General features: G+C 30.9%; 1 protein-coding gene across 7 annotated transcripts in view; it reads left to right on the top strand.

The window, feature by feature from the left end:
• The window catches only part of Lrp1b (LDL receptor related protein 1B), a 1,703,137-nt gene that overhangs the window by 1,470,833 nt on the left and 219,434 nt on the right, over window positions 1-12,870 (top strand). For all 7 annotated transcript variants that reach the window (XR_010050782.1, XM_063259026.1, XM_063259028.1 and 4 more), the window contains 3 exons: window positions 27-214; window positions 7,083-7,266; window positions 9,737-9,822. Coding sequence is in view for 6 of the 7 variants with exons in the window: in XM_063259026.1 (XP_063115096.1) it covers window positions 27-214; window positions 7,083-7,266; window positions 9,737-9,822 (458 nt within the window). In the remaining variant the exon portion in view is untranslated. The remainder of the gene's footprint in view (window positions 1-26; window positions 215-7,082; window positions 7,267-9,736; window positions 9,823-12,870) is intronic.

The following is a 12,870-nucleotide window of genomic DNA, read 5'->3' as shown; positions in this document are numbered from 1 at the left end:
CCATTTGTTTTATTTTCTTTTTCCAGAACAGTCATGCAACAGTTCATTTTTTATGTGCAAAAATGGCAGGTGCATTCCCAGTGGAAATCTCTGTGACAGTAAGGATGACTGTGGAGATGGCTCAGATGAGAGAAACTGCCATATAAATGAATGTTTGAGTAAGAAAACCAGTGGATGCTCTCAAGATTGTCAAGATCTTCCAGTGAGTTACAAGGTAAGTACTCACCAAAAGGGCAAATCCTGTGACACATTAGAAATAGTGACAAAAATGAAATTTACTTAATCTAATATGAATGTAAAATTAAAAGGCATTGCAATATTGTTACATGAACTACCTAAAAGGAGAATGTCTACATAAGAAAACCATAATAATAGTGTGACATATCAGTCAAGAGAGCACTATTAAAAAGACAAAAATACATAAAAATGATTCATTCTATTCAGAACAATAAGAAAATTCTAACATAAAATAAGACCAAGAGAAGATAATATGATAATGACTGTATAAATATGTCACCAATCCTTAACTTCTCATTCCTTTCCCCACTTTATGTCTCATATGTCTTTTATCTAGAATGGGCTAATTCTATATTCAGTGTATCAAAAGAGAATAGTATATGTTTCTCTAAATATGAATAAGATGACAAAACTAGAAAACATGGAGGATCAAGACTGAAAGCTACTTTGCTAAAAATAAACCATCACTAGTACCTTTGTTGTAGTGTTTTCACTGCTATTTTCCTGATGATATGATTCACTGCAAAGCTCACAAAAATACATTGCCTCTGATTCAGTATATTGTTTCTGTGGTTTGAGAGTGTGGGTCAGTGATGGAGCTCATGATTAGCCTGGGCAAAGTCCTGAGTTCAGTCTACAGTACCACTTCAAAAAGTAGTTATTCATTTAAAGATTATTTTTTTTTTGCTTTATTTTTACTTTTAAAAATGACAAATAACTCCCTGTGAATCAGCAGGTTACTTCTGCCAGTTTGGACCACTGGTAGGGCTTGATTTTATTCCGCTGAGTCCTCCATTGATTAAATGCACCCAAGGTACTTGTGCATATTTTTGAAAAATTGAAGTGTATCTGGATCTGTGTATACAGAAAGACTAAGGGCCTGGATCTTATGTCTTCAGAAGTTCAGCCTAGATCAAAAATGAGTCAAACATTTCTTTTCTTAAACTATTTTCTTAAATATTTTTTTCAGAGTGATGAGAATCTGAGTAACACAAGAAAAGGTGTCACTGCTGTGGTTGTATCTTAATATGTGTTTTTCATCCCTTAGGAACTTATTTGAAGGAAGAATTTAAAATGGTTTGAAAATGCAGGTTAAATAAGCATTATAATGTTGTAAATGGAGGTTACAAACAATTTTGGTATAAATTCACAAATCACAATGTTGATAGATATGTGGCCATTAAGACTGAGCTCATTAGACTTTAGATGTGAAAGATGATTTTGTTGGAAATTGGACTGGAGAGCATGCATTTTACATTCTGGCAAAGAAAATTTTTTAAATGTTTTGCCCATGCCAAAATACTTTAAGGATGAAATTACATGAGATGAACTAGATAATAATGGCAGAGGAAATTTTATGACTGAAAAGTATCCAGAGAGTGATATGGATATGAACGACTTTCTCTACCAGATTTACAGAGAATCATGAACAAAAAGCAGAGTAGTATGACATGAAAAATGTGTAGATGTTCCAGAAAATAAGCAATGGCTTTGGAAAGTTACATTCAGGCAATGTGTGACTGGAGATTAGTGTCATTTAGAAGAAGCCAGATCATTTTCATGGAGACAGTGAGAAAGATATATTGAGGACGAGGACATTTCAGGATTGGCCAGACCAGAACCATCACAGGCTCAAGGTTGTAAAAGTGCCAAATCTTTGAAAAGGGAGCTCACAGGTGCCCTGTACATACACAGATGTGTATGTGATTGATTCCCTGTAGTGAGCTGACCAGTTGCTCACAACTACTGTAACCACAGTCCAAAGGGGCCTGACAATGGCTGATCTGGGATTGCAGGCACATGCCATGGAATCTGGTTTCTTAGATAGTTTGTTGCATTGACAAAATCTAACACTGAGATGCATCTCATGTCACCATAATATTTTTCTCAAAGTAATCTTAGAGAAACGTGTGTATGAAGATCACTGGTTATTTTTCTGCAAACTTTAACATTGTATATGAAGATCATTTCTGTAGAATGATAAAATTCAGTTAAACAACAATTTGGCATTTTTAAGCTCTGAATTTCTGATATTATGTTTAACAACTATATTAATAAAGATTTTACTGAATTTAGATATAACCTAAAAGCCATAATGGTCATTTCTTCCCAGCAAAACTTGGCAGTAGAATGAAATATTGAGTCCAGGACTGTCATTCACCGGAAGGGCACTTGGTCTGCCTGCTTTAGATATCCAGTGGGAAAATACATGAAATAAAACAAAAGCCCCACAAAGCAAAACAAAAGAAATGCCAAGGAAGCTAAAGCTAATTTATTTTAAAATCCTTGGGTCCATTTTTGTGTTAAGAACACAATAAACTTGCAAGCTTAAAATACAGATGCAATAATTCACAAACGCTCTTTTACAGGAAGGAAACAGAGCAAATGAGCCAGGACAGTTCTTAATGAGAGACTATGCATCATATAAATACTTTTAGAAGGAAATGTCTTAAAACACAAGAAGCAGAAAAAATACTGCTGGTATTTACTTGCACACACACAAGCAATACAGAGCCATCCTTTTGAGTATATCAGGAACTGCATCTTAAAATTACTGTAGGTAATTAATTAAAATTTTAAGTCATAGACCTGTGAATAATGATTCTTTAGTTATGTCACACAAATATTTTCTATATAACAAAATTTCAAGTCGGTTTTTTATTTAAATTGCCTGTATTTAATGCCATATAAATCTTGGTGGTAAAGTATTTAAAGAATTACAAAATATAAAATGGCCACCTTGTGACATGACATAAAAAATGAGATTTTAATTAAAATGCCAACATGTAAGATATATTTAGTGCATAGTGAAACTGTATTTGGAAAACTGTTTTGGTATAAGATGCCATCCATGAAGCCATATTAAATAATACTCTTTTAAAAAACTTTGAGGACCTCTACAAATAGAAATTCTTATTTTTTATTCCTTTAAAAGTCATCATTTTTACCCTGTCCTCTCTAAGGTTTCCAGAGAATGATGTGAAAATTCTAGGAGAAAATAGACAAAAGTTTTTAATCTTGACAAACTGTGAACATACAAGATACAATATTTGAAAAGTTGATATAAATAACACACACGTGTAATGAATATAACAAAACGTATATTGGAGGAAATACGATAAATACAGCAAGTTAAAATGATACCAGTAGCCTGGCAAGGTGGCTCACTTCTGTAATCCCAGCTCTTGGGAGGCTGAGGCAGAAGAGTCATTTGCAGGTTCAAGACTAGCCTGGGCTATGACATAGGCCCAAGTGTAGCCTGAACTGCCTAAACAAACCTTGTCTCAAAAAGACAAAAAACAAACAAACAAATAAAATGAGACCCACATCATTTATAAAAGTTTCCAACAAAGGCTATTGCCAAATATTTTCTATGATGTATATTCAAATATATCTCACAAGCATGTTTATTTGTGTGTAAGATGGATTATATGTATATATAATATATAAGGTAATTTATGGATTGAAATTTTAAAAATTCACTGGAATGTCAAAGGCTTGTAGTTTTGTTTTAATATAATTTATCAGTTTCTCCACTGCATAGAATAAAAAAAAACCTACCATAAACCATTTTTTATTGCAATATTAACAGAAAAGAACAAGAAATCATTCTTTAAATTTTACAGTAATATGAAACTGATTACAAAGGCAAGGTTTAGATCTTACCAATTGAAAAATATGTTCATTTTCTACAAATTAAATATTTTGTTTTGAAATTCTGTAACTTTTTGTTTTTATTCTGTTTAAAATAAATATATATAACCACTCAAACACATACAAAATTAGAGCATGAATCTTTTGATATTTTACCATACAGAAATTGATATTTTACTGTGAGGTAGAAATTTCTAAAGCATAAATTAGAAACAAAAAGTAATAGTTGTCAGATGCCACTTGAAAATTTGCAAAGACTTTTTCTTTAACATAATAGGAAAACATTTAGATGCCATATTTTTCTCTTTTATCATTATATATTACTATAAAATTACAATAAAACTGGGAAATAAAATTACTAATAAGAAGAAAAAGTAAAACAACTTTGTATATTTATATCTGACTCAGAATAATTGACTTTTTAAGGAAGTGTGAAGGTGTTTTATACTCTACTTTTTTCTGTTGAACACAGACAAATTTTACATTATTTATAAGTCTAATAGATATTGTTCCATATACTTTTAAATTATTTATTGATAAAAATATTTTGTTAAAATCTTATTGCTTTATTGGGAAGAAAATTCACTTTTTAAATTCCTGATTATCAAAAACAAAATTTAAAGTCACTATAAACTGTTGTATTTAGAATTGTATCAATATATAACTTTAATCAAATTCACCTTAAATTAATTTTCTGTGTTTTTTTAATTTAAGCTATCTATTTGATATATTATTTTGGTAATTTTAATATGGGCACTCAAGGTGATTTAAGAAATTTTGTTAAAGTTAAAATACACCTTGTTCATTTTATAATACTGTTCATAAAATTTCAGTCTACTCTATAAAACTTTTCACTTACTCTAAACTGCCCCTTGATTCAACAGTGTCATGTAGGTACCAGTTTGACTTCTGGCTTCCCAAACTCATGACTTGATTTTTACAACGTTAGGGTGATAACTTCTTTGCAGTTAGAGTTCATTCTTTAATTTTTAAAAATTGTGCTAAAATAAATGCAATATACTATTGATCATTTTAGCTGTTTTTAAGTGTACAATTCAGTGGCCTTAAACATTTCACTTTCTTTGGACATCCTGTAAGCTGCTGTACTTTGTAAAGAGGTGTGCTCAATGGCAAGTCAACACCAGATGGACAGCACTCAAGTCTTGTAACAGCTGGAAACTCCTTACAATCCGGCTGCACTGGCATGATGACTTGGAAGGCTGTACACAATGAAACCCTTCTCTAGTCAGCCTTGTATCAAAAAGGTACCTTGGGACTCTATTCAAAGCAAAATCTTTCATAGGAGTTTATACTTTTTTGACTTTGAGCTGGTGATGTGTGGGGTCTGGACCATTCATCAGATGCCCTCAAGACCTCTTTCTCACTTTCCCAGAGGAAAGGTTATTGATTTCTGTTTAATGGTACTAATTTCTTTACCAACCACATCGTTTTTGGCCTCAGTCTCCAAGGTTCATTCCTGGCCAAACTTCAGGTTTTTATTATCTTTCCCACTGCTGTTTGCTCATGATTTTCACTGTTAATCTAGCTAAAAGCAGTTAGCTTTATTTCTTTATTCCTGTGGGGAGACAGGAAAATTATTGCAATGTGGGAGAAAACTTATCTTATGGGAGTCAAAAGAAGGAAGAGAAATAAAGAGAGTTAGGGTCTGAGACAAGAGTTGCTCTTTAGAGACATTCCCTCTGGGCCTGGTTCCTGCAGTTTAACCTCACTTTGTGAAATTTACATTTCCTCCTAACAGCACCATTTCCTTGGGACCTAACTTCTGGACATGGCCTTTGAAGAACTAGGATACAAAGTATAATAAAAGGCAATAATGTCCCAATTTTAGATATGATGTTGAGCATTTGCAATTTCAAACTGTGGCTTTGCATTCATTTCCAGGCTTGGCAGTGTGTTCTAGAGATTTATATAGTCCATTATATTTTCTGAGTATTATTAGATAAATGTTGATGTAAATTATTATAAGTGGAAGTACGAAGAGTTTAAAGTATTTTTAATCCTTGTAAAAGTAATTACTTATCTTTGAACACTTGCAGATAAAGCTGCTATTAATTCTTTGCTTTCCTTGCCAGTAATAAGTATTTTAAATGTGTTGAAAACTTCTACCTTCAATATAATGGTCATTTATAATTTCATAATATGGACAAATATTATTTTAGTATTTTCTCAATACATGCAACTCTTTTCCCTCTCTTTCATCCTCAAGTAAATGAGCCAGATCATTAAACATCTTTCTCAATATTCAAAAATTTATTTATTAAAAGCCAATGAAACATTATTGATAAAAGTTAGTAAAACTTATCAAGTAAACGTATATTGCCTATATTAATATTTCTCATATTCTTAGAGCCTTCAAAGAGAGCTTTAAAAAGTAACCAAGGTTTCATCACTTTTAAGAATGTGAAACATATAGAGCATGATATTTATTCTCAAAAAGCTTATTTGCCAGATAGTATCACATATCACTCATTACCAAGGGACACTGAAAATGTATCAGTAAAATCAAAGGATTGTTTGGAGGATAGAATCTGATTTAAATTACTGTGAGAAGAAAGTTAATATAATTTTTTCAGACAACATCATCATGTCTCAGTATAGCTCCAGATTCACTGAATAAAAATGAGATACTCTTTTTAAACAATACATAGTAAGTGTATATAGACAACTTTACATTCAGTGAACTAGAAGTAAAAATATTTTCATTATAGATTTCTATATGTCTCGAATGAAATAACGTGACATTGTTAGAAATCTTCAGAGCTCCATATAAGGATTAATTCTTATGACATTTAGATCATCAAAAAGCAGAATATAATTTAGTAGAAAAAGAGCAAAAGAAGTGGAGGTTAGATTTCATGTCTTTTTGTTCTGTTTTGTTTTTATTTGTTTCCCCATTCCCTTATCACAGGACTTCATGAAGTTGGTTAACTTTGTAATCTTGCCAGTTTCAGAAGATCAAATGAAGATGTTTGTTAGAGTCCTTTCTTAATTTTAACTTTACATAATGCATATATGTAATTCTTATTAAAGGTTAATTACTGAGAGACAAGAAGACTTGCATTTATGTATTCTTAAGGGCTTCTTGTTTGAGTCATGCTAAAGGGATATCTAATCATAAAAAGACATTGATAATGATATGAATTGATTAGGTTCATTTTTTCTTTCCCCAGTGCAAATGCTGGCCTGGATTCCAAATGAAGGATGATGGTAAAACATGTGTAGACATTGATGAATGCTCGTCAGGGTTTCCCTGTAGCCAGCACTGCATCAATACATATGGGACCTACAAGTGCCTTTGTACAGATGGGTATAAAATACAACCTGATAACCCAAATGGCTGCAAATCACTTTCAGGTATCAAACTGAACTTGCCCACTAATCCAGCCTAAGTTGTACATATTGATTGTGAATTTTATAGCTATTCTTGAATTCACTTTCCCTGCAGTTTCTGCGAAATCCAAATTCTTCTCTACTTCTCTCAATATATTAATCGGTCATGGTGATTTTTTATTCTGTATATGCCCTGTTTTGTTTGTGGTAATACTGCATTATGATCTTATAAATTATTTTGTTCCCTACATTTTGAGAGTAAACACAAGCAAAAGAACTCTATCTAACACAGATTTCTACTGAATTACATAATAATGAGAAGTAAGTTTAGCCAAATTTAAGAGGCTTATTTTTATTTTATTATAATATTTGTCTTTCCTTCTCTACCACATATATTCACGCCAAGGAAACAAAGGTTAATATGATAATGATAAGAAAAAGCAACAAAATTCATAACACATTTAACATATAAGACTCTTTGAGACACAGATTTAGCAGCTGCCTGGCAAACACAAGTCCTGAGTTTGATTCTGGGTTCCAAAAAAGAAAGGCTATGTGAATTTTTGTAGTGATTTAGCAGATATTCTTAAATATCTGTTTATTCCAAGTATTACTTATGATGATGTAAATTAGAAATTTTTTAAAGCATTGTCCATACCATTAAAAATATTATAAACCATTACGGGGAAAATCACGCATATTAGAATAAAGCTGCTCAGACAGATATATCAGTTACAATAGATTGTTTTTATGATCTACTTTAATTAGATAATAAAGATAAAATTTTAAAATAAATTTTATTTGTTAATACCACACTATATCAATTGCTAATTATCTCATTCAGTGTTTCATCCATGGTCACTCATTCTTGGAATATTCTTTTGTGAATCAATTTGAGAATCATTTAGAAACTCTTTTTGTTTTTCCCACCTATTTGATTTTCAGTATCTCACTGCTTGATGTATCAGGCAGTTAGTAACATGATGCTAGATAAAAAGTTAAATCTATAAAAATGTTTGCATTAGTATAAATTTCTCACAAAAGATAGTGTGGAGTGGATGAATCCTAATGATAATATAGTTCTTATATTAGAATCATTTCCATAGTTGTTTCATATTGCAATCATATTTAGAAACTTCTAACAATTTTAGATGTTGTTGAAGTATAAATCTTGTGTGATAGGGCAGAGATTTTATACAAATATATTTAAGCTTTAAGAACATAATTACCTCAGTTTTCAGATGAAAATAGCCCCGTTAGCTTTATATTTGTAAAACTGAAAGTATATTAACATGAATGTCAAAGTACCTGGAATATGAGAGCTAGCTTTATGTTGAGAAGAATTATGAGTCTGAATTTGTCTTCGTCCTAATGACAGAAATGAATGAGGGTGATGTCATGAATATTTGAAGGGAATATCCAACATGAGTAGTATGTCATAGAGTGAAACATGATATGATAGCTTACTATTATAATACATTAACTACAAAACTGAAAGACAAAGAAAGACATGGAATATTTTCAAATATAAATTAACCAGGACAATAACTATAACAATGAATGAGCCATGTTCAATTAAACAAAATGAGTATTTTTAAAGTATTTTTCCCCAAATTCTTTTTGGAATCCTGATTTTTTTCTTGGCAAATAAGTGCATGAATATTTTTTGAAGCAAAGATATTAAAATAAAATATTTTATTGAATTGATATAAAATCATAACAATTGAGAACACTGTCTATTTGACATTATTAAAATATATAAGCAAATAAATGTATATTACAAAATTGTTTGAGATTTTTCTTTAATTTATTTCATTGCTAAACAAATTCTGAAGCCAACAGCGTATAGGTTCAAAAGATCTTTATGTATATTCAGCATTATAAGAAACTTATGCTCTTTTATATATTCTAAAATAAAAGTTAGTAAAACACATCACGTAAGCTCATAGGAAAGAACTAATGACTAGTATAAGCTTAAACATAATTCTCATGAAAAGAAGTGAAAGTAATAAAGATTAGATTTAAGCTTATAAATTACTTAGGAGAATCCTTGAGGCACATTCAAAGTAAATATATATGGTGATACTCTAGGTCTTCACATAAATCATTCTGAGGAATTGATGGTTTCTTATTAGGAAGAGTTTTTGTGTTTATGAATATTTAGCTATACTATAGATTTTTAAGATAAGTAAAATGATCTTTTCTAGAGCTATAATTTATTTTAATTTCCAGAATTAAATATCATGCATTTTCTACTAATTCCAAATAAATTGTTAGAATATATAAGAAAATCTAAAGTAAAAAATGAATGCACTTAGAATTAAGTGTTGTAGGTATTCTGTACTTTAGGATACAATGTATCTTTGGTAATGGCTATGACATTTTTAACTACTAAATCACCATAGTAACACTGCATTGTAATTTATATTGATGCTAAATTACACTAAAATAAGCAGATTTGTAAATAATAAACCTGTTTTTGCATTGATTTTAGATGAAGAACCTTTTCTTATTCTTGCTGATCATCATGAGATACGTAAAATTAGCACTGATGGTTCCAACTACACACTTTTAAAGCAGGTACGACATTTTCAGAATTCTATAGCATTCAACGTGGTCCCTCCAGATATGCATTGAGCTGTGAAAATAAAGTACCTAAAAATTAAAATTTATGAAGCACATATGTTTGGATGTACATAATGCATGTATTAGATTACCATAAACATTCTTTTGTTTAAGAGTGAGCAGGTAATGCTCACTAACCTGATATATCATAACACATCAAAGAAGGTAAAAATGATAAAATGTAATTAATGTGAGAGAAATTAGCTCAAACTACATTACAGAAACATAAAATTCTATCAAGCCATGGAGGATTACTCAAATTGGTTCTGTTTCTCTCCTTGGAATTTAAAAGTAACCTTTTCTAGAACTTAATAAAACTTAATAATAGAGCACAGAACAACTTGGTTTTGAAATTTGGTGATTAAAATAAGGGAAGGGCTGGAGATAATGATCAGAATTAGAGTATTTACCTGCAAGACACAAAAATCTAGATTCAATTACTTGGATTGGGGCACAGGGGGAAGGACAAGGAGACCTATTCATTGCATCATGATTGCAAGGCCAGGAGCTGATATGATTTCAGTCTTATCCTACATTGCTTCAACATGACCCACCTCAGAAGAATCTGGGATAATTTGACCTGTGTTTGATTCCTTTTACCTATGCTAATTTTATATATTAATTTTATTAAAAGTTATAATATTCAACTCATAAGAGAAAATAGAACTATATTTGTTCATTTCAACCTTTTCACCCCTCTGTATGTGCATCGAAATAGCACACATTCACATAATTAGAGCTAGAGTAATTATTTCCTGAAACAAACAAATCACATATATTTAGTAATTGCTTTTTCTAATCTTCAAGAAATACATATTTTCCTGGAAATACTTAGCTTATAAAGTGTTGTTACAAACTTATCTAAGCCCCAAATTGCATCAAGTATCAAAATTAAGGATATTTACTGCTTTTGTGATGTGTTTATATTAATGTTAAGTATAAATAAATAGTAATTTTCATTTGATGTCTTAAATAAGACTTAAAAATTACCCTAATAATATGAGTGCAGGATTGCTTCCTGTGTTTCCCTCAAATCCTAAAACCCACCAATACTTGAGTCCCTTATGCAAAATATTACAGTGTCTCCATGCAGCCTAACCATATCTTTCCATACAGTTTAACTCATTTTAATTTATTTAAAATACCCCTTACAATCTAAATGTCCTGTAAATAGTAGCTATTCTGAACTGACTAGGAAATAATGACAGGAAAAAGTATGTATTCAGAAGAGACTCACCTTTTCTCTCAAAACATTTGATTGTGGCTGATTGAATCTATCAATGGGCAACCTACGGAAATGGATGGGCAGTGATGTTTAGCTAAGTTTATTTTTGCTACTAATGTACAGATTTCTCTACTGCATTTGAGGGAATTTCACTCATTTTACTTTACAGTTTAATCCTAATTCAAGTCCATATATCTGTTATACAGTGTTATATTGACTAATTCTGACACAGTTGGATTTTGTACCTTTTCCATAAATCACAGTTTGAAAATGAGAATTGTACATGAAAATTCAGATTATCTGGCTACTAATGAAAAAATATGAGGATGTAGAATGTAGGCTCACATTTTTTAATGGTCCAAGCTATGTAGCAGCTGCCACTGAGACTCAGAAACCATGTTCTGCAGCACCCTGGAGTGCTCAGACTTTCCATGTGCTTTTGACATGCATACTTGCTGTATTCCAGAAGATCTAGGAGTTTTACACTCTTTCTTGGGGTGTATCACCTATATTCACCATTTCAAACTCTTTAATTCTGAATCCTTGGATAATGTGTAAAATAGAAAGTGTCTTTAGGTGTATACAAAAGCTAATCAGGAATATATGAAATATAAGAATTTGCTAGTCTTTAGGAATGTTTGCCTTTTGCAGACAATAATACAGAAATCGTCTTTAGAGAAAGATATAATTTTTTTCAAAATGGAAAAAAAATTTCTTGCTACCTACATTGTTTCCTACATTATTTAACTTAATTCCTTTTTTCCAATCTACTCAATATTTTAAAAATATGGAAAATATTTTTCTGGTGTTCATCGTTTTAGTCTCCCATAACCCTCTTTGTAACTTCAAAGTCACGTATGGCAACCCTTAATTTATTAATATGCTCTTTTAGCACAGAGATCTATTTATTTTCTACTTGTTGGTATTTTTAACATTTTAATTTTCATGTGTACCATATCTGTTTAAAAGGAGAAAGTTGCTTTTTTAGAATACTCTATTGCTGAGCTTAGTTGAATCACATTTAACTAATACAGGCAAAATATGTATTTTGTTTATAAAATAACTGTAACAGAGCTGCAGTTGTAGCTGTTTGCTTTATTTTTCTAACCATGCAAATCAGAACATTTCTACTGGTATCCGTTTTGTTGTTTTTCATAGAAAATATACTGTCAGAAATTGTTCTTAATGCAGCAAAATGATTTTTTCCTTCACGCATCATTTAAACCTTTTTAATATAATGGAACCACTTTACTGCACACTTTACTACGGCTCTTTTTTCATGGCGATATCATTTTACACTATTGCCAGTCATTAGTGACTATGTGAGGATAAAGTTCTAATACGTTTCTTCGCAGAGAATTTATGCAAATAAAATGGAATGAGGAAGATGAGGAATTTCATGATGATTCTGAAAATCTTTGAAAAATTATTCTTAATGATAAGTATTGGATAAACAAATGTTGACATTATCCCCAAAACAAATCAAAGAGCAAACTTATGACAAATCTGACATCCGGTTCTCTGTGTGGCCTGTTTGGAGTGTGTACTTTATGTAAGGGACTCTGTTTTTAACCACCTTTTTAGCATAACACAGTATTTAAAATTTTGTCAAAAGTTCTAAGCGATAGAATTTTATTTTCCTTTAGAGATGTCTGTACCTCTAGAGAGTGAAGAATAAAGTAAAACACAGAAATAGTTATATTCCACATATATTTTCAACTCAAGTGAAAGGAAAATATCCTTACGTTAGTTATGATAGGTTTATATGTTACTGATTA

Source organism: Cavia porcellus, unplaced genomic scaffold (assembly GCF_034190915.1).
Source record: "Cavia porcellus strain 051 isolate PalLab524CR breed Dunkin Hartley unplaced genomic scaffold, mCavPor4.1 scaffold_12, whole genome shotgun sequence".
NCBI lineage: Eukaryota > Metazoa > Chordata > Mammalia > Rodentia > Caviidae > Cavia > Cavia porcellus.
The sequence above is the reverse complement of the archived record's forward strand: the minus strand, read 5'-3'. Positions and strand labels throughout refer to the sequence as shown.